Source organism: Coturnix japonica, chromosome 10 (genome assembly GCF_054131305.1).
Source record: "Coturnix japonica strain WE chromosome 10, WE-NBRP24, whole genome shotgun sequence".
Taxonomy (NCBI): Eukaryota; Metazoa; Chordata; class Aves; order Galliformes; family Phasianidae; genus Coturnix; species Coturnix japonica.
The window spans coordinates 1,495,752-1,521,059 of NC_140672.1; the positions used below are offsets into that span (position 1 = coordinate 1,495,752).

Consider the following 25,308-nt stretch of genomic DNA (forward strand, 5'->3'; position numbering starts at 1 on the left):
CCCCTTTTTTTTTTCTTTCCATGTGTGGTGGTGGTTTAAATGCGAATATCGTGACATTTCTTGTGTGTTAAGTACCGCTCATCTTTCTTTGTGACTAAGGAAACGCAGCTTGCTGAGTAACGCTCCTTTTCTTTTTGCATCTTTAGGTCTGCAGAGGGATCCTGCCCTGTTTCCAGCTGTACCTCTCGGTCTCTGCAAAGGCCCCACTGCCAGCGATGGACTTGCTTTGTACAACACTCAACCAGAGGTGAAAACGCAGCCCAATGCTGAGCCTGACTACGCCGCACGCGATGGCCCTTCGAGCAACAGCTCCTTCTACAGCAGCGAAGGTGAAGGGACAGACCACGAAGGGGACATTTTGGATTGCAGTGGCTCCAGGCCTTTGCTGCTGGATTCGGAAGAGGAGGAGGAAAGCTGCAGGCCGGGCTCAGGCTTTATGCAGGCCGGGCCCAGAGAAAGGAGGGACGTTTCCAAGGAGCAGCATCCCCACACTCAGTCCGCAGAGATGCCATTCCCTGCTTTCCAGTCTCACTCTGGGGAGGTTTTTAATGAACCCGATGTCTTTGCCACGGCTCCGTTCCGCAGCTCAAGGAAAGCACCCGACGAGGCAGACGTCTTCACCAAAGCTCCTTTCATCTCCAAGGGCAGCGCGGCTCTCCAACACCCAGAGGAAGCAGATGTGTTCCTCAGAGCCCCTTTCACCAAAAAGAAGAGCATGGAGGAGCTGTTGTCTCACAGTTTGCCCAAGGAACCGCTCATGTTCATCAGCCCAGCAGCCGACATCCAGCACAGAACCACCCCTGCGTTCCAAAGCCTGGATGCGGTGGTCTCCGGGCCCTCGACGAGGCCGCAGTATCCTTCAGCAGGCTTTGCTCTGCTGACCAACCTTCCTCCTGTGAGAGCAGCAGAGGAGCACAGCCCTCCTCCAGGCATGCAGCCGGAGCCCAGCGAGCACAGCCTGGCCCAGGCCGGCCCTCAGGAATGCACACTGAACCCAGCATCAAACAACCGGCCCTTCCGTCCGCAGGCCTTGTCCAAGTACTCCCGTCACTACAGCCCAGAAGATGGGCCTGGTCTCGACGTCCAACCCATCGCTGCTTACAAAGTGGTTTCTCAGACCAACAGACAGGCCATAGCGGGCTCTGTCTCCGTTGCCCCTCTGGCTTCCAGGACTACGGAGCTGCCCGCTGCCGATCCTTTTGCTTCAGCTCCATTTCCTTCCAAAGCAGCAAAGCAAAAGCCTTAATGTGCTGTGAGCTGGGGGTGTTCCCAGCAGAACGCCCCCCACAGGACCTCAAACCTCTTTGTCCATTCGGATGACATAGCAATATATATATATATAATATTATTATTTTTCGGTCAGAACTCTCTTTGCAGTGATATAGTTGAACCATTTTAAGTTATGTCAGCTAGTCGGAATGCCTGGCTCTCAGGATCCTCATATCCTCTTCAGTTACTTCTTCCTCCTCTCACTGCCTTCCCCAAGTTATTTTGTCAGCATTATCCCATACCTTCTGGCTCTGGCTAGGGAAAGGCACTGTAAGGTTAATTAGCTGGCATGTTAATTACAGAGTGAGTCAAGCGGGACTGGCTGGTGCTATGGCAAGGAAGCTATTTCACAGGTTTGTGGCTTATTGAGATTTTTCCCATTAGTTTTGGAGGACAGCAAGGTGATATTTCCTGCTGCTGATGGTGACAGTGAGCCTGGCAGCTCCGGGGTGTGTGTGTCATGCATTAAATACGTCAGTGCCTTCCGTTGCTCGTCTTGCAAATGCTTCAGGTAAGCAATTAAAGCTGCAGGAAAGAGATCTGTCAGGCTGCTTACATGGAGAATTAAAGGATCAAAAGTGTGGGATTTGTAGTGTAGGACCCAGAAATCTGCTTTTGGTGTTGTAAAGGAGGGGGCTTAGGTCCTATGAGACTGTATGGTGTTCCTGTCTAACAGGTATTGGTGCTGCAGGATGTCTCCCAAGAAAAGTGGTTTTGTTTCCATTTTCAAGGGCCTGACATTCAGGAAAGGATCTCTATTGACTCTTGATAGTTTCCACTGAATCCCTTAGAAGCTTTGCAGTGTCTGTTCCCCGAGGGAATTTGTTCCTCATCCTGTAAGTCAGAGGGTAGAAAAGCCCCAACCAGCAGGAGGTGGAGAGCAAAGCACAAGTCAAACCCCAATCTCAGTTCTCCTCCAGCATCTCCGGTTGTAAGAGATGAGCCAACACCGCTGCTGGATGTGCTCAGCCTTGGGATTGCTGGAGGGCAGGAAGAAGCTGGGTGACCTGTGAGCAGGCTGTGCTGTTTTCCTTTGCTCCTTCACCACTGGTAATAGCATTAAGTACTGTAGGGAGATTTCTGGCTTCCCTGGAGATGTCTTCAGCTAAAGCTGAGGCTGTTGTCTATGGTGTTGCCTTCTCATCAGGTTTTCCCATTCAAATATATCCCCAAAAGTGCAAGACATTGCAAGGTGTGGGTTCAAGGTATTCCCACTGCAAACTGGATTTAGGTTCTTTGCATTTATTCAGTTTTTACTTGAAAAGTTGCCTTTGGAATCAATCTGTGAATACAATGCCGCATCCAAGTCGCACTTAGCATAGCTGGAGCTGCATTCACCCACTGCCCAGCTTTTGCCCTTCAGACCTCACTGCCCTGCACTGCCACAGGATGAAGGGACAGAGCTCATTCAGGTTGAATAGGGCTGGATTTTGGCAGTGGATATCCTGCAAGCACTTTACACAGAGCCCCCAGAAGCAAACAAGCCTGCCAGCTCCAGTGGTTTTACATGTATTTTTTGGGGGTAGGGGCAGCTTGTTTGCATCTCTGCCTGTGTCTGATGAAGGAATGGGACTTATGGTTGTGGTCAGAAAATTGAATTTCAATACCAATTAGTCTTATATAGCGTTCTAGTTTCCAACCTCCTCATTCTGCATGGCCAGTTCAGCTTCAGCGTGATGAATTATAAGCCAAAATTTCACTTCTGTATTATGAAGCTGTTTCTAATGGACGTGGGATGACAGTGCTTATAGTTTTCTTCGCCACCTTGCTGGTGCTGGTAATGAAATGAGCCTGATATGGCCTAAAAGCAGCATTTTGGGGTCAGTTTTCTGAGCAGAACCACTGGTTCCACCTGTCCAAAGCTGTAGCAATGGGTCCCCAGAATAAACCTCGGTCCTATGACAATCGTAGCCACAATCCTTACCCACCAAGCATCAGTGATGCACCTAGAGACATCAATCACAGTATCTGCATGCAAAAAGAAAGGAAGAAGCATCATGTTGGGCTCTCCATGCCTCGCTGCCTGTCTGCACAACAGCTCGGGACTGCTCTTCAAGCTCCCCTGTGGGCATGGTGTGCTCACAGAGCTCACATTGCATCAGCAATCGTCCTCAGTGTCAACTCAATCAAGCACGGCCCGGTGAGATCCATTTAATTATTGAACTCTCAATCACTCCAAAGTGGGAATCGGTTACTTTAACTCAGCTTCCACCAAAGACTTTTGTGATGGGGAGTTGAATTTTTTTGTTTCTTTTTTTCCTGTGTTCACGGTGTTAATTTAAGGCCTTTCAATACACCGAAAGACTCCAAAGCGTTCTTACAGCAGGTATCATCCTGATGGTGAAATCTTGTTCCGTTGCTGAAACACATTCCTGAAACCTGATCCTTTCTGTCAGTATTCCTATATAGACGCCACGGCCTGAAGGTTCCATTGGCCATCATGTTGTTTTCCTCTGGGGGCTGATGACGTCCTGGGGGTCCCATAATAGGGGATGGAGGTGTTCTGGGGGTCCCCAGTCCCATTCTGGGTCTGCCCATGTTGTAGGGTTCCTCTGGTCCCATCCTGGGATTGCTGATGTTGTGGGGTCCTCAGATCCCATCCTGGGGTCCCCTATCCCCATCCCAGGGTCTGGAGTTGTTCTGGGGTCCATTGGTCCCATCCTGGCAATGCTCTGGAGTCCTCTGGTCCCATCTTGGGGGGTTGGTGGTGGCTGGAGGGTCCCATGTCCTCATCCTTGGGGTCTCTCTGGTCCCATCCTGGGACTGCCAGTGTTGTGGGCTCCTCAGATCCCATCCTGGGGTTGGTGACGTCCTGGGGTTCCCTGTCCTCATCCTTGGGGTCCCTCTGGTCCCATCCTGGGGCTGGTGGTGGCTGGGGGTCCCCTGCCCCCATCCTGGGGGTCTCCTGCCCCCATCCTGGCACTGTTAATACCCAGGGGCTCAGATTTGTATGGCCGTGGCTGCAAATGGGACGGAGTCGTGTCGTGCTCCGGTTGTGATGTCTGTGTTCCTGGTAATCACTATGAAGAAATGTTCAAGCTGTAAACTTGTGTACATTTATTAAAGCTCTACCTGATTACAGCACCTTGGTCCTTCAACCGCCTCTGTGTGTGTGCAGAATTGGGGTGATAAAAGATAAAAAAGGGAAATACTGAGGGGTAAAAGGATAAATACATTTATATTTATGTCCGCCATGGGGCGCTGCAGTGCGCGGGGCGGAGCGGCGGCCCTGAGGAGCTCCAAGATGGCGGCTGCGCGATGGCTCGGCGCGGCTGCGGGGCTGGGCGGCCGGTAGGTGACTGCGGGCACCGCGCTGCCCCGGGTCGGCTGTGAGGAGCCCGGTGTGCGACCCCCACACTCGTTCCCTTCTTCTCTGAGCGATGCTGCGGCTTCCTGAAGCGATTTTTTGGCTTTCCCCTTTCCCTAATACAGCGGGGCGGATGTGGGTGAAGTGACGTCCTCCCCTTCCTCCTCGTTACAGAGGGGAGGCCCAACCTCCCTCCCTATTCCTGAGTGCTCTCATGGGTGTAAAATTAGGGCTGATCCCCCCAAAAAGCGCTCAGAAGCTGCAGTGAGGGGCTCAAAGGGATGTTTATTTCCCCCATAGTGTCCTTAAGGTGGTGTAAGATGAAATTCCCCCCCCCCCTTTAAAGGAGAAGCAAACAGGAGAGAGGATCATTCTGTATAGAATAATGGATCATTCTGTATATATACCCCCACACACTGGGGATATGGATGGTAAAAACAAATCCCCTTTCTTTCATCTGCTTTATTTTACTATTAGGAACGTTTCTTTCTCTTCTTTGGTTCTCCCAGAGCTAAAGGAGGGAGAAGCGTTGGGGATACATCCCTTTGTGCTCTGTGTTATTGAGTCCACAGGAGTGGGGGAATCACAGAATCATTTAGGGGAATCATTGGGAAAGAGCTGCTGACTTGCTTTGTTACCTGGTAGGATCGTGGTAGGAGGGGGCTGTGCTGAGTTCTGGGCACAGAGGGATGCTGTGGGGTGTTGGGAAGTACAGCCTTGTGATTTAGAAGCTCATAGTGATGCTATGATTTCTCTCTAGGATTTGTCACACGATGTTAAAAGGTCACAATCTGACAACTCAACAGCCCTTCCACCAACTTGCAAGGAGGAAACAGCTTCTTCCCTCTGTGGTGTTGCATAATACAGGTAAATACCAGCTAGAAATAAGGACTAAACATGTAATACAGGTAAATACCAGCTAGAAATAAGGACTGAGCAAGCACGCTGTAGGAATCCATGTCTTCTCTTCCATGTGTGGTGTGTTAATGACATTCTGCATGAGTAACACCTGCAAAAAGCAGAGGTTAAGGTGGGGTTTGTAACGCCTAACTGGTTCTTGGAAGGCACAGCAGAAAGGGAAATGAAATCTGAGCAGTGAACACACAGTGTTACAGACTTCAGCTGTGAACGTGGCCAGTTCCCAGCAGTAAGTTCTGATGGGGCTATTTACAGTTGTACAAAGAGCTCCAGGTGGATTAGTGATTGAAAAACCTGGCTGTGGGAAAGCAGATCTGCAGCTGCAGATGCTTGTAAAATAAAGTGGTTGCTCTCATGGAGATACCTTTCCTGGGAGCTGACGCAGCCAGCTGTGCTTCAGGGTGCTCGAGATGCTCCAACAAATGCAGTGTATTGAATATCCCCCATCCAGATCCCCTGCTGTAGGTTACCTGTAAGCTGTGCTGGCAGCTGGGTGGGATTTTGGAGGCCAAAGGGAGCAGAGCAGCTCTCTCATCCCTGCGGAATCATCACGGGTGGAAAAGAGCACTGAAATCATCCAGTCCAGCCATCAGAATTAGCCACTGTGTAGATGTTGTGATGTGTCTACAGGAGAACACACTATTATACATACACCATTAGGCAATGAATGCTCATTTTTATTCACAATCAGTTTTACACTCTTGTACGTAAGGAACACCTTCAGCCCACAGTGAATTTCAGTAGAAATATACCTTTTAAATACACTTAGTAGGATCCAGCAATTGGATCTTCAGTTGTTGGTTCAATTCCTGCAGTGTAAGTGATGGCTTACAGTAATTCACCCAGTCTAAGTCTTACAAGCAGGGTGTGGTGAGCTGTAAATACAATGCTGAGAGGCTGAGAAAAAACCAGCCATACGTCATAGAATGGCAGGATTGTGTAGGCTGGAAAGAAACCTTCAGGATCAGCAGGTCTATGATTCAATGCTACCACCTGGAAACCTGAGTGCCACGTCCACATGGCTCTTAAGTAGGTGCAAGTATATCTGAACCCAGCAAGGAGTGAGTGTTGCATCTCTAGGTCTCAATAGAAAGTGAGGATGGCACTGAACTCATGCAGCTTTATATTGCTGTAGTCAGGTGCCTTTCACTAGATAAGAGTTAGCACAAGAGGCAAAGATAAGGCTGCGTTTATCTTGCTTCCTGTAAGATAATGTGACCGTGTTCATTGGTCTGACTGCTTTTGTGGTTTTTAAAGCATCACTATTGCACAAATTGCTCTGGTTGTAGCACGGTGATCACTCCTGGCTTTGTATTTGCTAGATAATCAGGATCCTTAACTTTCATTTCAGCTACTTACATTTGATTACATTAACTTCCTTCCTTTTTTCTTTTAATTTCCAGTAAGATGCATGTTCATTCAAACTCAGGACACACCAAACCCAAACAGCCTCAAGTTTATTCCAGGCAAACAAGTGCTGGAGTCCAGGACTATGGAGTTTTCCAGCCCAGCTGCAGCATTTTGCTCACCTTTAGCAAGGTATTATTAAACACATCATCATTTATATGGGAGACCATGTGGGCTCCATGTCTACAATTAATGTGTGAGGCCTCTGGGCCCCGATTTTGCACAACTGTTCCCATTAGGAGACTCTTAGTTCCAGTAATTGCTTGGAAATGGTGTAACTTTTCAGGATTAGGAAACAGACAACGTAAGGGAGTAAGTAAATGCTCCAGATTAAATGTAGTTGCAGGTTTCAGTACCAAAATGCATAACCTGGAGTAAGAATCCCCAAGAAGATAACCCATCTTGGTGTAGAAGGGATATGGAGCACTGTCACAAAGGCCATTGCTTTCACATTTGCTTCCACAAATAGACTTTCCTTTACCTATTATGTGGGTGGAGAGGCGTCATCAGAGTGAGATCCTGAAGGGCTGAAGTAAATTACCCTGTGACGTCCTCTATTAAGTCATCCTTGTGTATATTGGAGGGACTGCATGCAAGCAGAAGCTGCTTTGAGTGATCTCTGCAGGAAGTGTGGGGTTATCAGATGTACAGCTCAAGCTTCCAGAGGTCTCTGGTGCTGCTCAAGAGCAAACAGGATCTTTACAAGCAAAGCTCTGTGACTTAAGAGCTACAAATCCAATGTGAAAGCTTTTCCAGGACATCAAAACGTATTACTCTCAACTACCAAAAGAAACTCTCCCACAATTTTTGGCAGGTTTAGCTCTCACTTCATTATTCTGCAGATGAATTTGTTAGATTTTAATTAAAGCATCTGTGGGAATGTGTCTTTAGTCTCATTCTGCTTCTTTACACTTAAAATACTGTCAGCACTGTGCTCTTCCCATCACCCAGGTTTTTATGCTGGCACTAATCCTCTTATTGAATGGCAATGGTCGTCATTTTCCCAATGATATTGAGGGCAGTTTTGATTGAGCTTACTCAGATTAAGGCCAATTATTTAAAGCAAGCAGTTTTCCTTTTGCTTGCATTAATTCTACCCAAACCCATCATAGAAGAGCCTGGGTTGAAAAGGACCTTCAAGATCATCTCGTTTCAACCCCCTGCTTTGGTGAGGGGTATATAACATACACAGCTCACTTGTATATACAGAACGTCATTTGGCCTCCAAAAAAGTTATGGAGGGAGAGTAACTCCATGTAAATTATGGAAAGCTGCTGTGAGGTGTGTTCAGTTTTAGTGCATGTTTTGCTTCCCAGCAGGAGCTCCTGGCTCTTGCTATGCTGTAGGTGGATTAGCTGCCTGTTTCTCTCAATGGCTTTCTTTTTATGTGGTTATTTTTGTCTGGAAATGTCTTCTAGACCATTATTTTTCTTCTGTAGAGCTATAAATAAATCTTGAGTTTGGCTGAAACCTTTTTGTTTCCTTAACAGGCAGTTATTCAGAATTGAAGGAGTTAAAAGCGTTTTCTTTGGGCCGGATTTCATCACCATCACCAAGGTAAGCAGGAAAGAGGTTCACATGGGCTAAAACTTCAGCTGAGAGTCAGCTGCTGAGTACATGGCGGTGGGGAAGATCCAGCCACACCAATTTGGAGGTGCACAACAGAAGGGCCAGAAGCAGTGAGTACAAAGAGGAATGCCAGGAGTATTGAAATAAATAAACATCATAATCATAAAAATATCCTCAGTTGGAAGAGGGACCCACAAGGATCACTGAGCCCAACCCTTGGCTGCCCAGAGCAGCTGTGGGTTCTTTGCTTCCTGGGTGAAGCTGTGTGCAGCCTGCTCTGGTTCCACGCAAGCACTGAGGCTGGGTGAGCTCCTGGTGCTGTGGGTGGTGCAGTGTTTACTGAAGGCACAGAGCTCATGGCAGCAGAGATAAGGTGCTGCGTGGTGACACTCCTGCTGCGTGACAAGCATGTGGCAATGCAGTGAATTATTCTTTGGCACAGGATCAAACAGAACCACGACAAATTTGAGTCTCAGACATGGCTCAATTAAAAAAGTGCCCAGTAATGTATTTAGAGAACTTCTCACTTTTTACCTTATGTTTAATAGATCTGGCTTGCAAGTGAGGAAACCTGTCTGTTGACTGCTTTATGTTGAGACTTCTCAAACATTTTTGGCAAAACTACAAAATAAATTCATGTGTGAAACCTGAGAACCTTTATGATATTCTTAACATAAGAGGGATCTCTATATAATTTACCCCTTTTAGGAGGCAGATGCTCTGTTTTTATTTACTTTTCTTCTGATTCTTGTAGGAGAGCGAAGACCTGGATTGGAACTTGCTGAAACCAGATATTTATGCAACTATAATGGATTTCTTTGCCTCGGGTTTACCTGTGCTTACTGAAGAGGCACCTAGGACAGATACAGGTAATTCAAACTCTATATAGGTTTCCTCCTGAGCACCCTTCCTTAACCCATGATCCATCCCATGAATGGTTGTTATTGCTTCCTTTCCTTTCCCTGTTTTGTGTGCTCTTTTCTCTGTTACATCACTGTTTTCAGTTAAGGCCCTTCCCCTGTACTCAAGGGAAAACCATGAACCAATGTTTTATGCCTGTGAATGTTTGGGCTGTGCATGTGGGTAATGCAGGGAAGGGTACATACTCTGAATCAGGCCTTCCCCTTTTGGTTTCTGGCATCTCAGCAATGTTTGTGTGCTATTATGAATATACAGTGACAATCCTCTTAACAGATTTCTCTCCATGTTCTGATTTGCGTGTTTTTCTTTTCCAAAGCTCAGTCAGAAGAAGATGATGAAGTTGTATTAATGATTAAAGAACTGCTGGATACAAGAATAAGGTAAACCAGGCACATTGCTGCTAGTTGTGTGTGCTGTTTCCTCTGATTGAACACTTTCTGTCTATTTTTCTCTAAGCAAATTATGTCCATGTTACAGACTGATGTTAGAGTAGTGCAGTCTTACCCTCTGGAGAGCACTTAAACATGTGGGCCATTGGGTTTATGAAAACAACACAAATAATCATTGCTTTCCCCTCTGTTACACTGACCTCTGTCTTTATTATATTTGTTTCTCCTTTCCAAGTATCCTTGGGTCATGCTCTAAAGGAAGTTTACCAGCAGATCTCCCTCACTGTCTTGGCTTCAGTGGGTTTTGCCCTTACATCTGCTGCAGTTTTATTGGTATTTTAACACAGTTTGAGTTGAGAGCCTGGTTGTAACTAATGAAGTCTCAAGAGTGTCTGTGGAGCGTGTTGTTTACCTGAAGTATATTTTTATGTTCATTAATTGCCTTCCAAAACGAGCTGAGGGGAATAAGCAACAGGACATTCTAAACATCTGGCATGATTTTGAACTTGTCTCATATCTGATGGTGCCATCTTGCCCAGCTCAAATGACAGAAGTCTTGGATAGGTGAGAATTATGGAATTCGGTTTAATTTTTCCATTAGTTACATGAGATGGGGGCCTTTTAGGAAAGCAAGAGAAAAGTAGAAATAAGTTGAAACAGCTTTTTTCCCCCCAAACTTATTGATGTATATACAGGGTGCTAATATGTGTCACAGATGGAAAGCAGCATTGGGCAGTCAGGCTGGGCTGTGGTCATTCAGAATCCCTCTGGTTTGTTAAGCCTTGACTTCCCAATGGCCCTTCTTCACATTGAGACAATTTCAGTCAAAATCCACTGCCTCTCCCCACCTCTTTGTTTCTTTCTTTCCTCTGTTGATGATATTAGCAGCTGAAGAGCTCAATTAAGAGCTTCAGTCAGTCCTGCTTTGTTACATAGCTGTAATAAACCAGTAGCACACACAGAGGGTTATTGTCTCATCCATCGAAAATATGAGCAAAGAAATTGTAGGATGGTGCAGGATGGAAGGAATGGGGACCTGAGAGGCCCCGTGGAGCATTTTATAAAGTTAATTTAAAATGGAATCCTTGGTCACGTCCTGTGGCTTTCTGGAATGGGCATAATTAGCTGTGAGGAGTTGTTAATAAATGTGTCTGATTCATAGATGAATCTGGTAGGAGTTTGGTTCTCAAAAGGGTTATTTTGGAAATCAGTATAAAGAGCTTCTGTTGGAGTTTGGGGATGGTTGCAGCTCGGTCTGGAAGGATGTTGCTATGGGGATGCAATGACAGAGCCGGGCATTTGGTGCTCACACAAGGAAAACAGGCTGCAGAAATGCCACTGGTACCAGGCTGTCATCTCACCAGGTGCTTTCTTCACCTATTTGCAGATTTAGATGCATCCTGTGATAGATATGCATCTATTACAGTTGGTTTTGGTGCATAAATTGGGATGAGCATCTTTATGTGCCTCCAGGCAAACCAGTGTTTCTTTGCTGGCTTGATGGAGCTCTGCTTTGAGGTGTTTACCTTTGCCCTTAGAATGCCAGTGATTCTTTGTATGTTACTGCATTCACAAGTATATTTTGCTCTAAAAAAGGCAGCAGTGGTGAATGTAAGAGTCCAACAAAATACGAACTACTGGAAATTTGAACCAGAAAGAGAAGGAGGGCTTTAATTTATATAGCAATCCAGATCTTTGTGTACATAACATTGAGCTCTTCCAAAGCTTTCTAGAATGGAATGTATTTCAGCTGTGCTTGCTGTGAGCTGAGTATCGTGTTCTGTCAGGCCAACAGTGCAAGAAGATGGAGGTGATGTTATTTATAAAGGCTTTGAGGATGGCATTGTGCAGCTGAAGTTGCAGGGTTCGTGTACCAGCTGTCCCAGCTCCATCATCACCCTGAAGAACGGGATCCAGAACATGCTCCAGTTCTACATCCCTGAAGTGGAAGGCGTGGAACAGGTGGGTCGGTGTGAGATAATAGAGATCTTCATTTAATGGGGGTGGAAAAAAAGGTCTTTCTCCCTTCCCTCCATGCACAGGTTGGCATTTGAAACCAAAGTGTAAGATGAACAGGTGCTTTTAGTGGTAAGATGGGACAAATTTTGTCCCTTAAATGCAAATGATTTTGCTTTCTCATTACAATTTGGTACAGAATCATGGAACCATATGGGTTGGAAGGGACCTTTGGAGCTCTTCTAGTCCACCCCCTGCAGAGCAGGTTTCTTAGTAGGTACACAGTAATGATTGTTCTCATGGTATTAGCAGTCAGATGACCAGCTCCTATTATTTCAGCCATGTTATCTCATGGCATTTCTAATTGAAAGCCTTTCTTTTGTTTTTCATGTGAAGTCCATCGTCACCAGTGGCATAGAATGGTTGTTCTCCTTGGGTCTGGCAAGGATAGAATGCAATAAATTCTCCAGGCAGTGCTATGGGACTGAGAGCTTCACCTGTTTACCTCAACTACTTCTTGATTTGTTTCAGGTTGTTGATGATGATGATGTGGAGAAAGAAGCAAATTCTACGTGAGCTTACATCATCCATGGCCGGATCAGTATTTATTTCCTGTATGTAAATCAGCCTCGTTCTGTGGAACAACCAAACCTGCCTTTCTCATCAGAAAAGGAGCTGCACTTCCACCTGTGAAAGCATCTCCTCAGTGTCAGCAGCTCACTAAGTTATTAAATGCTCTCTATTCAAGCAAAGAATCCTTTTGTTGTTTGTATTTTGTTATGCTTCGTCATATGGAGACGGTGGGCTTCTAAAAGCAGTGGTGTGTCTCTGCAGTGTTCTTTCATGCAAAAAGATTAAAGGGGAAAAAAAGGGGGGAGGGGAAGGGATAGAAATAGTGATAAATAGTGATAAATAGTGATAAATAGTGATTCTTGATCTTTTTTATGCAATAGAAAACTCATTTTGTAATGATGTTTATCGAGTCTTGCAGAGGTTGAAGGGCTGCGCCATGGCTCTCTAAGTGGGGATTCAGGAATGTTAATTCAATGGAGTTTGGTTTAAAAAGCTTTGGATTCTTGTGTAAAAAGTAACCCCATAATTTCAGCTCTTTCGTTTTGGAAGGTGTAACGTTGCCATCAGTTATGAAAGTTACCCACGTGCTCAATGCCACCGCAGAAATAACAGCAACAGAAGCAAAACAATCCCAGAAGTGAGTTGTCTGCTTTAAAAACCATGTACTTGTAAATAAGTATTAGAAGATGATCCTTATCAGCTTTAGTAAGTAGAGAGACTAATTAGCTTATTTAGAACAAAATTGCTCAGCCACCATTAGTGGTCTGTTTAAACTTGCCCAAGATGATTTCTTAACGCTACAGTCCAAGATGAACACGTGGTGCTTAAGGGCACAAATTACATCTGTAGGATAGGACAGAGAAAATGAATGTGTTTACCTATGGCATATCCTGTTTGGTGCCAGAGTGTGCAGTGTGTGTGTGTAACTTGGCAGAGCAAGGGGGGGACGTGGCAGAGCAGAACATGTGCCCATTGTAGAGACTATGGGAAGAGAAATATTTATTGTTCTGAAGCTGAAATAGGTAAAGCAGGCTTTGCAAGTATTTGTGTTTATTTCTCGTGCACGTAAGACTTAATTCCTTCCTGGTCCCTGGCTCTAGCAGATGGCTTGGATAATGGAGATATTTCTTCTTTGTGCTGCCATGGTTTGTGGTCATTATTTGGCTTATGGTTGCAGTATTCCCTGTGTGCAAGGAGCTGACAGCCTCTGTGTGCTTCTTCCTCCCTTCTTTGCCAATGTAATTCCACTGAGCCCCTAAGCGGGATCAATTAAGTCTGTGCAGAATCCCCTACAGCACACAGCAAACAATCAGCTTCATCTCACTCTCTGGGAATTAGAAAACAGATATTTGAGCAAAATATTCCTGTAGCTTTCAGGTGGAGTAATAACCCACTGTCACTTAAATTACCCACTCAGGATTTGGAAGTTGGTTTGAAATCACTGTTTTCTTTCCCCCCTGTTCCAAAGCACGCAGCGGTGAGTAATGTTTCTCATTTCTCAAAACCATTTTAGGCCTAATCTGTCAATTCAATGCACTGCATGCACCAAAACTCACGGAGGTAATTGTTTCAGGTGTTAAATAAAACGTAGCTCTTCAGATTCGGTCTTTGTTTTTTAGTCAAGCAGTAATGGAAGGCAACAAAGAAGTAAAGGAGAAGCCTGGGCGACCCTGCACATAGAACTGGATGAGCATTGTGGCCCTTTGCAACTCAGGCCATTCTAGGATGCACTCTGTGATGACTCATGTTTCCTAAGCTGTCCCATGCTCTACTGTAGGACTCCAGCTCTCCAAACTCATCCTGGAGCTGTCTGCAGGTGGAGATGTGCTCACATCAGGCATCCAGGAGAAAGCAGCCCCTTGACAAGGCAGCATATAGTGGATTTATGGAGCAGGAGGAGACATTACCTGATGGGAATCACTCAATACGTGTGAGATGAGCATCACAAAACACACTCTTATTTCTTTTCCAGGAGGTGATACTTCAATCTGTGTAGAATCCAGGAGCACAGAAAGAGTTTCTATTTCAAGTGAGTTATGCTGAGGCCTGGGGAGGGGGGTGGGCATTGCTTCCCAACCCACACATAACCCACACTGTTTATTTTAAGGGCTTTGTGTGTGTGAGACGGTTTGAGAAGCTGTTTCTTTATTTCTCCTGTTGGTAGTGAGTTGCACCTCTATTTGTGGTGTGAAACCACGTGCAGAATGAGCTGCAGGGTACAGCAATGTGTTATACAGGGGATACATTTGGGCTTTTATAGGGGGGAATGGCCACATCAGCAATAAACACATGGAGCTGAATGCATAAAGATGGGGGTGGTTTGCGGCAGGATTTTTAGCATGTAGCCTCAGCCTGAGGTTTAAGTTGTAAAGTTCAGGGTTTGCTGTGCTGCTGGCATGAGCTGTGTGCTGTAGGACTGTAGGGCTGCATCATAGGGGGGGGTCACATCATTTCATCTGCCTTCAGATAGTGACAGAGAACCCAGGGTGAAATGAGGCTGGGAAAGCAAGGGATGGGGCAGAGCCTACAGCAGGACAGCATGGAAACCACAGCACAGAGGCAGAGCAGCAGGGGAATAAAGTGAGCTTCACAGGTCAGCAATGAAGGGAGCTGAAGGGTGATGGGAGCAGATAATGAGGGGTGATGGGAGCTGTGTTCCTGTTTGCTCTCTCTATAGCCTCAGGCTTTCAGTATTCAGTTATTCCATCCAAACATCATTTAGGTTGCGGCAGAACCCAACTAACACCCTGCACTACAGACGGGCCCGTCCGCTGGGTTCATCTCACGCTTCCTTTATTCCCATCTCACCGTGATACAACCGGGAAGAAGCAGCAGCACCAGCCGGGTGTGCTTATCCCATCCCAAACGTGGCTGTGCTGAGTCATGCGGTTCCCGTTCCGGCTCCCCATATCCCCCCAGCACTTCGGGAGGGGCTCATGCTGTCGTACCACCCCATCACCATCCCCGGTGCGGCCATACCGGCCATACCGACACTCCCCACCAGCTCGCTGTGCCACGTCCCATAACCGGGCCGGACTGGGCGGAACCAGCGGTGCGGTCCATTAACAAAGCGGGTTGAGCGCATGCTCTTTGTGCACCGGCGGGGGGCGGGCGGGGCGGCCCCGGCTGAGCTGAGAGCGGCAGCGCGGAGCAGAGCAGCATGTGCGGTAAGGGCCGGGGCCTTGAGGGGATGGGGGCTGCCTCTGTATAACGGGGGTGAGGTTTCAGCCCCCCCCTGAGGTGGAGATGATGTAGGGGGGCACTGTGTCCTTCTTAGGGGGGAGTGTCAGCCGCTGTTGGGAGCAATGTGCGGTGCGGGAAAGGCCGCGGTGCGGGGAGGGATGCGGTGCTGCGGGCGGACAGGTCAACCCGGAACCGCGTCCCCCCCCCCTTGTGTCCCGTTGGATGCTGTGGTTGTCCCACCTCGGCCTCGGAGCTGCGGTTCATCTTTCTTTTCTCTCTTTACCACGTTGCTTTCGGCGTTGTTCCGTGTTCTGTTGGTTATTTTTGCTTGTTTCCCCTTATGCTTTTAGACTGATGCTGTCAATGAGGCAGGGATCTGTTCTGCTCCGAGGTGATGGCCTCAGGTCGGACCGGTTGGGTATTGGGAAGGATTTCTGTTCCTAAAGAGCAGCTGGGTTCACCATCCATGGAGATATCCCAGAACCATAGAGATGTGGCACATGGGGACATGGCAATGAGCACAGTGGGATGGGGTTGAACTTGAGGACCTTACAGCTCTCTTCTAACTCTCTTCCAGCATTAATAATTCAGTGTTTTCATTCTGCATGTTAAGCTTGCGCTGACCATTTCTTTCAGTGGTTCTGTGGCTTTGGAGCAGGCTGGAGCCATCAAACAGTGGAGCTCTATGAAGGCACACTCAGAAAATCCATCCTGACAATGATCCTGCCCATCATAGAACAGCTTAAGTTTGGAGGGTTCCAACTCCCTGACATGTGAATTTGTGTTAGAAGCACCCAGTGGAACAATACAAAGAATAGAAGGGATCCTTCTCACTATCAACAGCTGGCTGCAGGAATAGGGGTGTGGTTTTGATGCCCTGTTGTTTGAGGTCCAGCCTTTGGGATGGGCACTGTGTTAACACTCTGGCCTTCTTAAGTGTGAGAAGCTCTGGGTGTTCTGTGGGTAGTTACGTAGTTGCATTCAGGATTTTAAATGTTTCTCCATATCTGAAGCCCTCCTGCTTCATCCTCTGCGGGGTCCTGATGGGATGGCTCTTGAGTTGATGTTCTCATTCACATGTAAGTGACCTCCCAAAGTCCTGTGATCTGATGTACCCCTTGAAGGTGAAGCGGTCTCAGAGTTTACTTTGATGCTTAACACAGATGTGGGCTCTGGTGTGTAGCTGTGCTGTCCTTTTTGCTTTTGATCGTGTTGTAGATTTTATTCTTGGTGTGTTTTACAGACTTGATGCTTAAATAGTTAACCAGCTCTTTGGGTGTGCTTTGGTCCGAGTGCACCAAACCAGTTCAATGGCATCCACGATATGGTTTGGAAAACAGGTCTTTCAAGGAAGCCAGACGTGATGGATGGTTCTGTAAATAAGTAAACCCACCGTCTGCTTTAGAACAACAAGAAAGGGATTTCAGAATGTAGGTCCTGTGGTATTGGTGATTATTGGAGATGAAAATGGGCTTAAGGAAGAGATTATTTTCTTTATTTTTCAGTCTATCACACATGATATTATGTACATGTTGTATAGTACCTTCCATCTCACTTCTTGAAGACCAGGGGGCTGATAATCCTCACCCGCCACAACAAAAGATTGTTCAGAAGTGCCTGCTGGACATATGATAACATCAATTGGAGTGATTTTAGCGGTGTACAGGATGGTATAAAGTTATTTATTAACCTGGCAGTAAATCTAGCCCGAAGGCCTTTTGGCTTTTGTGAGGGAAGGATTAGGAGAAGCTCTTCTGAGTAACTTCATGTATTTGAGACACCGGGGAAGATAATACGCTCTTGTGTGGAGGTGGTGATTCATTTCATTTTCCTGTGAGCTTACTGTGAAATAAGGGGGCACGGGAAGCAAAAAGGTCATAGAAAAGAACGTTCTCAGAAGAGGTATTTTTGTGGCTGTCAGTAGAAATAGCGAATGCCCATTTGGCTAAAACTCTATTCTGTCAACTGTTCATAGGGGGATCTTTCTGTAGCTGCCATTGGAATGCTCAGTTTTAATGCCTGGTTATTAAAATGTCTTTGGAAGAGAGCTGAGTTCTGTTTCCAACAAGAGAGAGTCACTGGGCATCTCCGTATGTCAGGTCTTGGTGAGTTGCTTGGGTCTGTTCAGTCCATGTTTGCAAAGTCCTGTGTCACATCACTATTACTATCACTTTTATTCTATTGTAAAGCATGACTGCTCCTCTCATCCTAAAGTATATTAATGTCAAGTCCTGAAGTTATATTGGTGTATTCCAGACAGTAGCATTGTATTTTTGGAGCCTATCAGACTGTAGTACATTTGCTGCTGTCTCCTAGATGAGAATTCACTTTTAAATATAGTTCTGGGCTAGAATGAAGATCATGGGTGGGTTTTATTTGTTTCACATGGCTTGTATTTCACCTTGAAATACAACTCAAGGCTCGTCAAAGCAGTGTAATTAAATGCCATTCCTGATGTCTGGTTTCCTGTCTTGTTCCATAGCCCAAGTTGGAGTGCAGGTGTAACTGAAAAAGAATAGTGTTGGTTTGAGGTTAAATGTGTATGGAAGTGAAACTCTCATTTTCAGATCTATTTGGGACCTGAAACTATGACGGGCTGCTTTCAGGAACCTTCTGTGTAGACTCATTGAATCATAGAATACACCAAGTTGGAAAAGACCCCCCCAAAAAATAAGACCACATGTCCAGATTTCTCCATCTTCTGCACTTGGGATGAGGTTGGGAATGGAGCTTGTTTAATAAGACCTTGTGATCTGGAGAATATCTGCATTGTGCAGAAAGAATGTCTTTTACAGCCTACAAAACACAAGGTAGGGCTGCAGTGTGCCATCCTACATTGCCACGTCCCTCCTCGGAGAAGGATAAAGTGATCTTTGTTAAGCTGGGGAATAAAAAGAGGTTCTTTTCTGTGCTTTGCATCATGCTGGGATGTCAGCATCACCTGAGCACCCTTTGGCTTGCACAGCCACGTTCCCTTCCATAGGGTTGAACAGATGTTGTCAATACCTTGGGGTGCAACTCAGGAGCAAAATGCTGTGTGCAGAACTCCTCTTGCTGGCTGCTGAGAGAAATAAACATTTTTGTCCAAGAACACACTTAAATCGCTGAGGCGTGACAAGCAATTAATGCCTTGGGCCTTTTTTCTCCACTGTTGAGGGCAGCAGAATTGTATTTAAAAATGGAAGGTGATTATAAGATGTGATTGCTCATCTGTTCCCGAATAATCCAGTGTTGAGGGTAGAGGCAGTAAAAATGCTGCTCTGTACGTGTGGGTTGAAGCTTTCTCCAGCTCTGAAGAATTACCTCATTATGGGATGTTTGAGAAAGAGAAAACAGAAATATTGCCAGTAAATGGAACTGTTATTTACACACAGTTGATCGTGATCAGATGTCATGAATGGATGATGAGCCTTCAAGTATTTGGTTTTAACTTGCTGCCGGGCTCTTATTCATTTTCACCTGCCTCGATTGTCCTTGATGCTACTCTGTTTATTTTTAATTCCTTTTTAATGCACATCTTTCCTGTTTTCTGTGTGCTTTAAAGCTTACAGGTGGGTTTATATGGTCCTGGTTTAGGAGGGGCCTCTCCGTTATCACTCCATCTACTTTCTTCTCAATATATCCCAGTGTTTAAAAGTCTCCTTTCTTAATTTGTAACCTATTTTACAGCATTAATATCACATTTACGTGGTTATAGTTGGCTTTTTCCCCCCACAGACTATGTTTTATGATAAAAGTCACTTCATTCTGTGGTTTGCTCCATCTTAGATTCCAACTACAGGCACAAATAGACACTATTTCAGTGTCATTCTAGTTGAGTCATCCCTGCCTGGAAGGAATTTCTTCTCTTTTTGGCTGTTCAGGTGTGACTGAACTATTAACTATTAACGTGGGCAGTAGGGCCGCCATGAGGCCTCTCCACAGTCTCCTCTTCTTTGGGCCAAGCCAACTCAAGGGCCTTCAATTGCTCTTCACACACCTTGCCCACCAGGCCCTTTCCCATCCTTGTAGGCTCTCCTTTTGGATTCTCTCTAGCAATTTTATGTCCTCCTGACGTTGTGGCATGGAGAGGAGCGCTCTGCCCTCAGCAGCTCTTTGTTGGGGAGTCCTGGAGCTGTTGATGGCTGCCATGTTGGGTCACCAGGCAGCAGGGCAGCTGCAGAGACCACCTAGATTGTCCCCTTTGCCTCTCCTCTCTTCTTTTGCACAGTTTCTTCTCTCATGGCAGTTCTAATGCACTCTTTGCTTGCCAGCCTGTCCTGTGTTTGTTTGCCTGTGAGTCACTCGGGCTGGTGAAGAAGGCCTCTTCTGTGCTCCATCAATGAGGCTCTTGTGCGTCTGGTTCTGTGCGGGGAAGGGCTTCAGGAGTGGCCTTGCTTTGCATTCAAACCCCACAGCACCTCAGTGCTCACAGTCAGTCTCCATTTGCTAAAAAGAGCCTATCCTTCATGGATGGTGTTGTGCCACAATGGTGGAAGAACTCATGGATACTTTGGTTGGTCTGGTGGTGCCACAGCAAGATGACCAACGTGATGTTGAGGGGAAGCTGCTTGAACATAGGCAGCTCAAGGGCTTGGGTGGGAGCAGGACCATACATAAAGCAAGGAGAGACATTTCTGCTATGAAATTGTCTAGCTAAATGTAATCAGCTTTTGTGTTTCTGTAATTACACGTGCTGGTTGTAATTATGGCTTCTGAGCCTGCTTGGCTTTGGGTTGGTGTGTAGATGGAAAGAGAAACCTCAGGAGTTTCTGGAACCCAATTTGCTTTTTTAAACAATATCTTGGGTGCCTATTTGGGAGGTTTCAGGCAAATAAGAGAGGGGCTTTTCCAGCTACCAGCTAATAAAGCTGTTTGCTTTGTACTCCTGGATAAGACCTGGCAGCCACATAGAGGATTTCAGGCACCTAGGATATAGCTGAAATATGCAGCCTGTCAGCCTGGGTGACAGCTCTTTGGAGTCAGCTCACTTGTGAACAGGGACTGCTGTGTGTCTGAAGGATGCAGGTTTAGAAGTTCGGGATGTGAGGAAGGTTATATGGCAGCAAACACTTGGGATGCCTTTAAGAAGGACTCTGAGTGGGTGGGTGACTGAGCTCCCTTCTCAAGACTGGTTTATAAAGTCTCTCTGATTACAAACCTTACATTACCAGGCACTCACATACGTGGATGTTTGCGTGGAGCTGCTGTGCTTTTATTCCATGCAGATGTTTTTCTCCTTTAAAAAGAGGGAAATGCCAATTTTCCAGCACGGATATTTCTAGCAACCAGTAAGTGTCTTTGCACGCTCCTGCTCCGTGATGGCACCAAAAAGAATCCTTCTGAAATAGAGCTGTAGCTGCTGTTGGAGATCCAGGAATTTGCATGTCCCCAACACCATGTTGTGTTTGCATCTGAGTTGCTTAAAAATAGAAGCAATGATTTATCAGCCTTTGCAGCCCCCTGGAAAAATAGCTTCATTACTTTGAAAGTGTTGATTTACAGGAATAAAATTAAATTTGCCCAATTTTTTTTTCTGTGGGAGGAACTTGGGAAAGCGATTCAAGACAAAATTCATCTTGAAAATGGTTCTTAAGCAGCAAAAAACCCAATTTTCCTCAGTTGTGACTTTATGATAACTTTATGCTCTTTCTCCCCATGCAGGCATCTTTGCTTACCTGAACTACCATGTTCCCAGGACAAGAAGGGAGATCCTGGAGACCCTTATCAAAGGGCTGCAGCGGTTGGAGTACCGTGGCTATGACTCTGCAGGTAACAGTGGCTCTTGCTTGTATTTTGGCTTAGCGATTCTCATGGTTTTGTGAACGTTTTCTGCTGTCTTCTGCTTTTGAAGGAAGCTAAAACCCAAGTTGGATATGCTGATGGTTGTGTGGTTGGAGGTTTGGCTTAATTTTCAACATATGGGTTTCTCTAAGTGTTCTTGATGCCTGGCATCTGAGGACTGGGGCCCTCAATACAAGAAACACAAGGAACTGTTGGAGAGGGTTCTGAGGAGGCCACAAGGATGATCAGAGGGCAAAGACAAGCTGAGGGATCTGGGCTTGTTCAGTGTGGAGAAGTCAGTGGGGTGACCTCATTGCAGCCTTCCACTACCTAAAGGGAGCCTATAAAAAGGAGGGGACTCAGCTTTTTGCAGGGGTAGATAACAGCAGGACAAGGGGAAATGGCTTTAAGTTGAAGGAAGGAAGATTTAGATTGGATATCAGGGGGAAGTTCTTTACAGAGAGAGAAAAGGTGTTATAAAGGAAAAAGTCAGCAGTATTTCTTTACATAAATATCTGTAACACAAGTTCTGCATTTCACACTGTTTCTTTACATTCCACGCTGATGTTTAGGTGTGGGAATCGATGGTGGCAACGACAAAGACTGGGAAGCTAATGCTTGCAAAATCCAGCTTATCAAACAGAAGGGGAAAGTGAAGGCTCTGGATGAAGAGGTGCACAGTATGTATTGCTCTTTCGCTCTCTGCTCTCTTCCCTTGATAAGTTTTCTCATGTCATTTGTGTTCTGAGTATCATTTCCTTGATTTTAAAGCTAGATTCATTAAGTCTGCATTGGACACAGAGAGTCACAAAGTTGTTGGTTCAGAACTTGGTGTTCCATTATGTTTGCCAGTTCTTTTAGCTGCTCAGTACTGCTGTCTCTGTGGACTTGAGAGGTGGGATGAGATTCTCCCAGTGGCTTTGGGTCGGGGTAATAAAACCTTCTCCTACTTCTGCCTGCAGAGCAGCAGGACATGGATCTTGACATCGAGTTTGATGTTCACCTTGGGATCGCACACACCCGTTGGGCTACCCATGGAGAGCCCAGTCCCATCAACAGCCACCCACAGCGCTCGGATAAGAACAATGGTGAGAGCATTTGCTTGAGGGAACGCATGTTCCTAACCAAACTGTGGAACCTATGGCAATGCATCTGGCTTTCTGGGACACCTAACATGTCACAGGGAAAGGTGCCTGGACCCAGAATGGGTGATTTAATGCAGACTGTGATACTGAGTGCAGTCACTGGGAAGCTGGAGGGGTCAGGGGCTGATTTTCACCATGGGGTAGTTCTCATGAGCTGCTTACAGCACTGATTGATCTCATGGAGCGCATCCCATGGGTTCAGTGGGTGCATGGCCATGGTGCAAGAAGAGTTAATGACACAGAATGAAATTAGATGGTAAGAATCTACCCAAAAGTTCTTGGGATGTTTTTTTTCTTCCCTCTCCCCCCCTTTTCTGATCACCACCACTGTACAGAAGTGGCTTGGTTGGTATTTTTTGCTGTAGCAGCCCAGGGGGACAGCACCAGCAACTGACAGGAGGAGTGAAGTGTTCAGTTATTTCCAGCAGGGTTGTTCTTATCTTCTGCCACTCACAACCAAACGGAATGGGGCAGGGCAAGGAAATCACAGCAGGAAGTGAAACTCTTCTCTTTATTCTGGTGGCTTTACGCACTGTGAAGATTTGTAATCCCTGCTGTTGGGTGGGTGCCAGCTGCCAGGCTGAACTGTGTCTTCCTCTGTCTGCAGAGTTCATCGTCATCCACAATGGCATCATCACCAACTACAAAGACCTGCGGAAATTCCTGGTGAGCAGAACCCTGGCGTTGTTGGGAGGGATCAGGAGCCCTCCATGCACTTCCAAGCTGCATTAGCTGTATTAATGGAGTGGGAAGAAAGGATGGATGGGTGCATGGAAGGGGGAAAATGAAAGATGGAAGGGAAAATGGAAAGGAAGGAAAGGAGGGTGAGTGGTGATAAAGGAAGGCAGGAAAAGAGGCATGAAGACAGGAAATAAGAAAAAAGAAAGGGCACAAAAAGAAGAAAAGTAGAGAAAGAAGAAGAGGAAAGAGAATGCAGGAACAGAGGAAGCAAAGGAGGAGGCAGGATGGGAGGAAAAAAGGGAGAGTTGGAAGAAAGAGAGGGGATGGAAACGGAGGGCTGGTTACCCAATGTGTTCTGTTGCTGCAGGAGAGCAAGGGCTATGACTTCGAGTCAGAGACAGACACAGAGAGCATTGCCAAACTGGTGAAGTACATGTATGACAACCGGGACAGCGACGACATCAGCTTCACCACCCTGGTGGAGAGAGTCATCCAGCAGCTGGTAATGCATGGGGTGCAGTGTGGGGTGGGGACACAGGGATGGATGGGGACAGACATGCACACATCCCAGGGGAGAGCTGTTAGAGACTGGGTCAGGTCCAGGCAGTGTGTGCTTGAAGTTTGCCTGGTCTCCATCTGGAAGAGATGCTGACCCCTGGTGGGAACTCCAGCGCACAGCCTGGCTTCCACGTGTCAGCTGTGGCTGAACTGGTGCAGGACCAGGTTCCACTACAGTGCACATCTCTTCCCAGAGCAGGTTGCTCAGGAGGTGTTTTTTTTCCCCCAGTGGTTTCCCTGGCAGAAGCTGCAGTAACTGCAGACAGGACCAAATGTTGCTTTTTATCAGGTTTTTTCCTTTGTAAGTTCCCTGTGAGCTAACACAGGAGTGCTTGCAGGGACTGCCAGGCAGTTCAGAACTCACTGAGTGGCTGAGGAGGAGCCCAGGGTGCCTGGTGGCTCCAAATGATCAGTGAAATCAGCTCAGTATCTCCAACATATCCACAGAAATGTGGGTGTAGTCTATATACTGGGATGCCTAAAACCTTTTCCTGACCTCAGATGAAGGGATAAACCACTTGTATTTCTTTCATTCTAGGAAGGTGCTTTTGCCCTCGTATTTAAGAGTGTTCATTATCCTGGTCAAGCAGTTGGTACAAGGTAAGTATCTGTATATTAAAAAAACAGTGTTGGTGCACCCAACCTTGAGGTAACTTCCCTCCTCAGCCAAGATAGAAGACAACAGGGGTTGTTCTCATGTTATATGGTAAGGTGTATGGTGTATATAGTAGGATATATCTGGTAGGGTCAGGTTGGCTGTTGTTTTTTACTTCCCCAATTGTTAGAACAGATAATTCCAAAGAGCATATGGGCAAGTGCTCCATTTGACTTGCAGATGAGCCAGCCTGGAGTCCAAGTTTCCTTCTTCACCTTTGAATGTGAGGATCAGTCCAGTTGATTTAACCATATACATTCACGTCATCATTTGGGTTACTCTCACAGAGTTAATGCTGGATCTGGGGCACGTTTTAGCTCAGCAGGGTGCTGTGCTGGAGGACAGCAGTCCCTCCAGGTTGGGTCAAAATGGGATGAACCTTTGGGTACTGAGGACTGTCACTTGGTGTCTTGCAGACGAGGCAGCCCTCTGCTCATAGGAGTGCGCAGTGAGCACAAGCTGTCCACTGACCACATCCCCATCCTGTACCGTACAGGTAAGTGTGAACTTTATGTCCTCTGACTTCAAGCAAAACACATCTTAATGCATTACAGTTCAACCTAGATACTTACATTCATATTATGTGGCATGTTGGCATTCAGAAGTTTATTTGCTTTCCTGAACATTCTTTGCAAGCACTGTCACAAGCCTTATTTTATTCCCCCATAATGAAAATTGTTAAAACCATTCAGTTACTGAGCACTGAGTTATTCTCTGAGCGCTGCAGTGATCGTAAGGACTGTCCCAGTATGTCTTCCTCCTTCCTAATGTTGCTGCTAATGATACCTTGCTGTAATATGAGGAACCAGTCCCAGTAAGCTGTCTTGTTTCATCTTGATTGATGCTGGATTATTAGCGATAATTCTTTATGTATGTATATAACACACTTTTTTTTTTCACCCCACTGATCTGAATTTTGTTTCCAATTACACTTTCAGCTGTTCAGTCTATGGATCATTCTTTTGATGGAATATCCATAAATGTGGAGGAAGGTGCCTACCAAAGAAAATCTTA

General features: G+C 46.1%; 3 protein-coding genes across 26 annotated transcripts in view; all 3 read left to right on the top strand.

Annotated features, from left to right (window-relative positions):
- Positions 1-4,353, top strand: part of AAK1 (AP2 associated kinase 1) — a 53,091-nt gene extending 48,738 nt beyond the window's left edge. For 6 of the 7 annotated variants that reach the window (XM_085510068.1, XM_085510056.1, XM_015882868.2 and 3 more), the window contains one exon: positions 147-4,353. In XM_085510068.1, coding sequence (XP_085366194.1) covers positions 147-1,246 — 1,100 coding nt within the window. In that variant the 3' untranslated portion in view covers positions 1,247-4,353. The remainder of the gene's footprint in view (positions 1-146) is intronic. The other variant, XM_085510065.1, reaches the window with a different exon arrangement.
- Positions 4,354-4,489: 136 nt separating this feature from the next.
- NFU1 (NFU1 iron-sulfur cluster scaffold) lies at positions 4,490-12,491 on the top strand. Of its 5 annotated transcripts, none has more exons than XM_085510112.1 (8): positions 4,490-5,007; positions 5,337-5,443; positions 6,898-7,033; positions 8,392-8,458; positions 9,225-9,339; positions 9,708-9,771; positions 11,568-11,742; positions 12,268-12,491. In XM_085510112.1, the coding sequence occupies exons 2-8, from the start codon at positions 5,350-5,352 to the stop codon at positions 12,310-12,312; spliced, it is 696 nt and encodes a 231-aa protein (XP_085366238.1). In that variant the 5' UTR covers positions 4,490-5,007; positions 5,337-5,349; the 3' UTR covers positions 12,313-12,491. The 5 variants fall into 5 exon arrangements, with proteins under 5 accessions (XP_085366238.1, XP_085366237.1, XP_015738365.2 ...); XM_085510111.1 differs by having other exon boundaries at positions 4,490-4,711; XM_015882879.2 differs by having other exon boundaries at positions 4,490-4,560.
- A 1,738-nt stretch (positions 12,492-14,229) lies between these two features.
- Positions 14,230-25,308, top strand: part of GFPT1 (glutamine--fructose-6-phosphate transaminase 1) — a 33,492-nt gene continuing 22,413 nt past the window's right edge. For 5 of the 14 annotated variants that reach the window (XR_014932202.1, XR_014932206.1, XR_014932205.1 and 2 more), the window contains exons 1-8: positions 15,423-15,476; positions 21,136-21,243; positions 21,828-21,935; positions 22,218-22,343; positions 23,008-23,066; positions 23,449-23,583; positions 24,178-24,239; positions 24,711-24,790. Coding sequence is in view for 9 of the 14 variants with exons in the window: in XM_085510076.1 (XP_085366202.1) it covers positions 15,470-15,476; positions 21,136-21,243; positions 21,828-21,935; positions 22,218-22,343; positions 23,008-23,066; positions 23,449-23,583; positions 24,178-24,239; positions 24,711-24,790 (685 nt within the window). In the remaining 5 variants the exon portion in view is untranslated. Of the gene's footprint in view, positions 14,339-15,422; positions 16,572-17,569; positions 17,598-20,650; positions 20,763-21,135; positions 21,244-21,827; positions 21,936-22,217; positions 22,344-23,007; positions 23,067-23,448; positions 23,584-24,177; positions 24,240-24,710; positions 24,791-25,232; positions 25,287-25,308 lie in introns of those variants that run through there. The other 9 variants (XR_014932203.1, XM_015882874.2, XM_015882873.2 and 6 more) reach the window with 6 other exon arrangements.

Excerpts from the sequence above, each read along its gene's own strand:
- NFU1 (XM_085510111.1), top strand. The coding sequence starts at position 4,650 with ATGCTGCGGCTTCCTGAAGCGATTTTTTGGCTTTCCCCTTTCCCTAAT. Across the intron at positions 8,459-9,224 it reads ATTTCATCACCATCACCAAG|GAGAGCGAAGACCTGGATTG; the intron begins GTAAGCAGGAAA and ends TGATTCTTGTAG. Across the intron at positions 9,340-9,707 it reads GGCACCTAGGACAGATACAG|CTCAGTCAGAAGAAGATGAT; the intron begins GTAATTCAAACT and ends TCTTTTCCAAAG.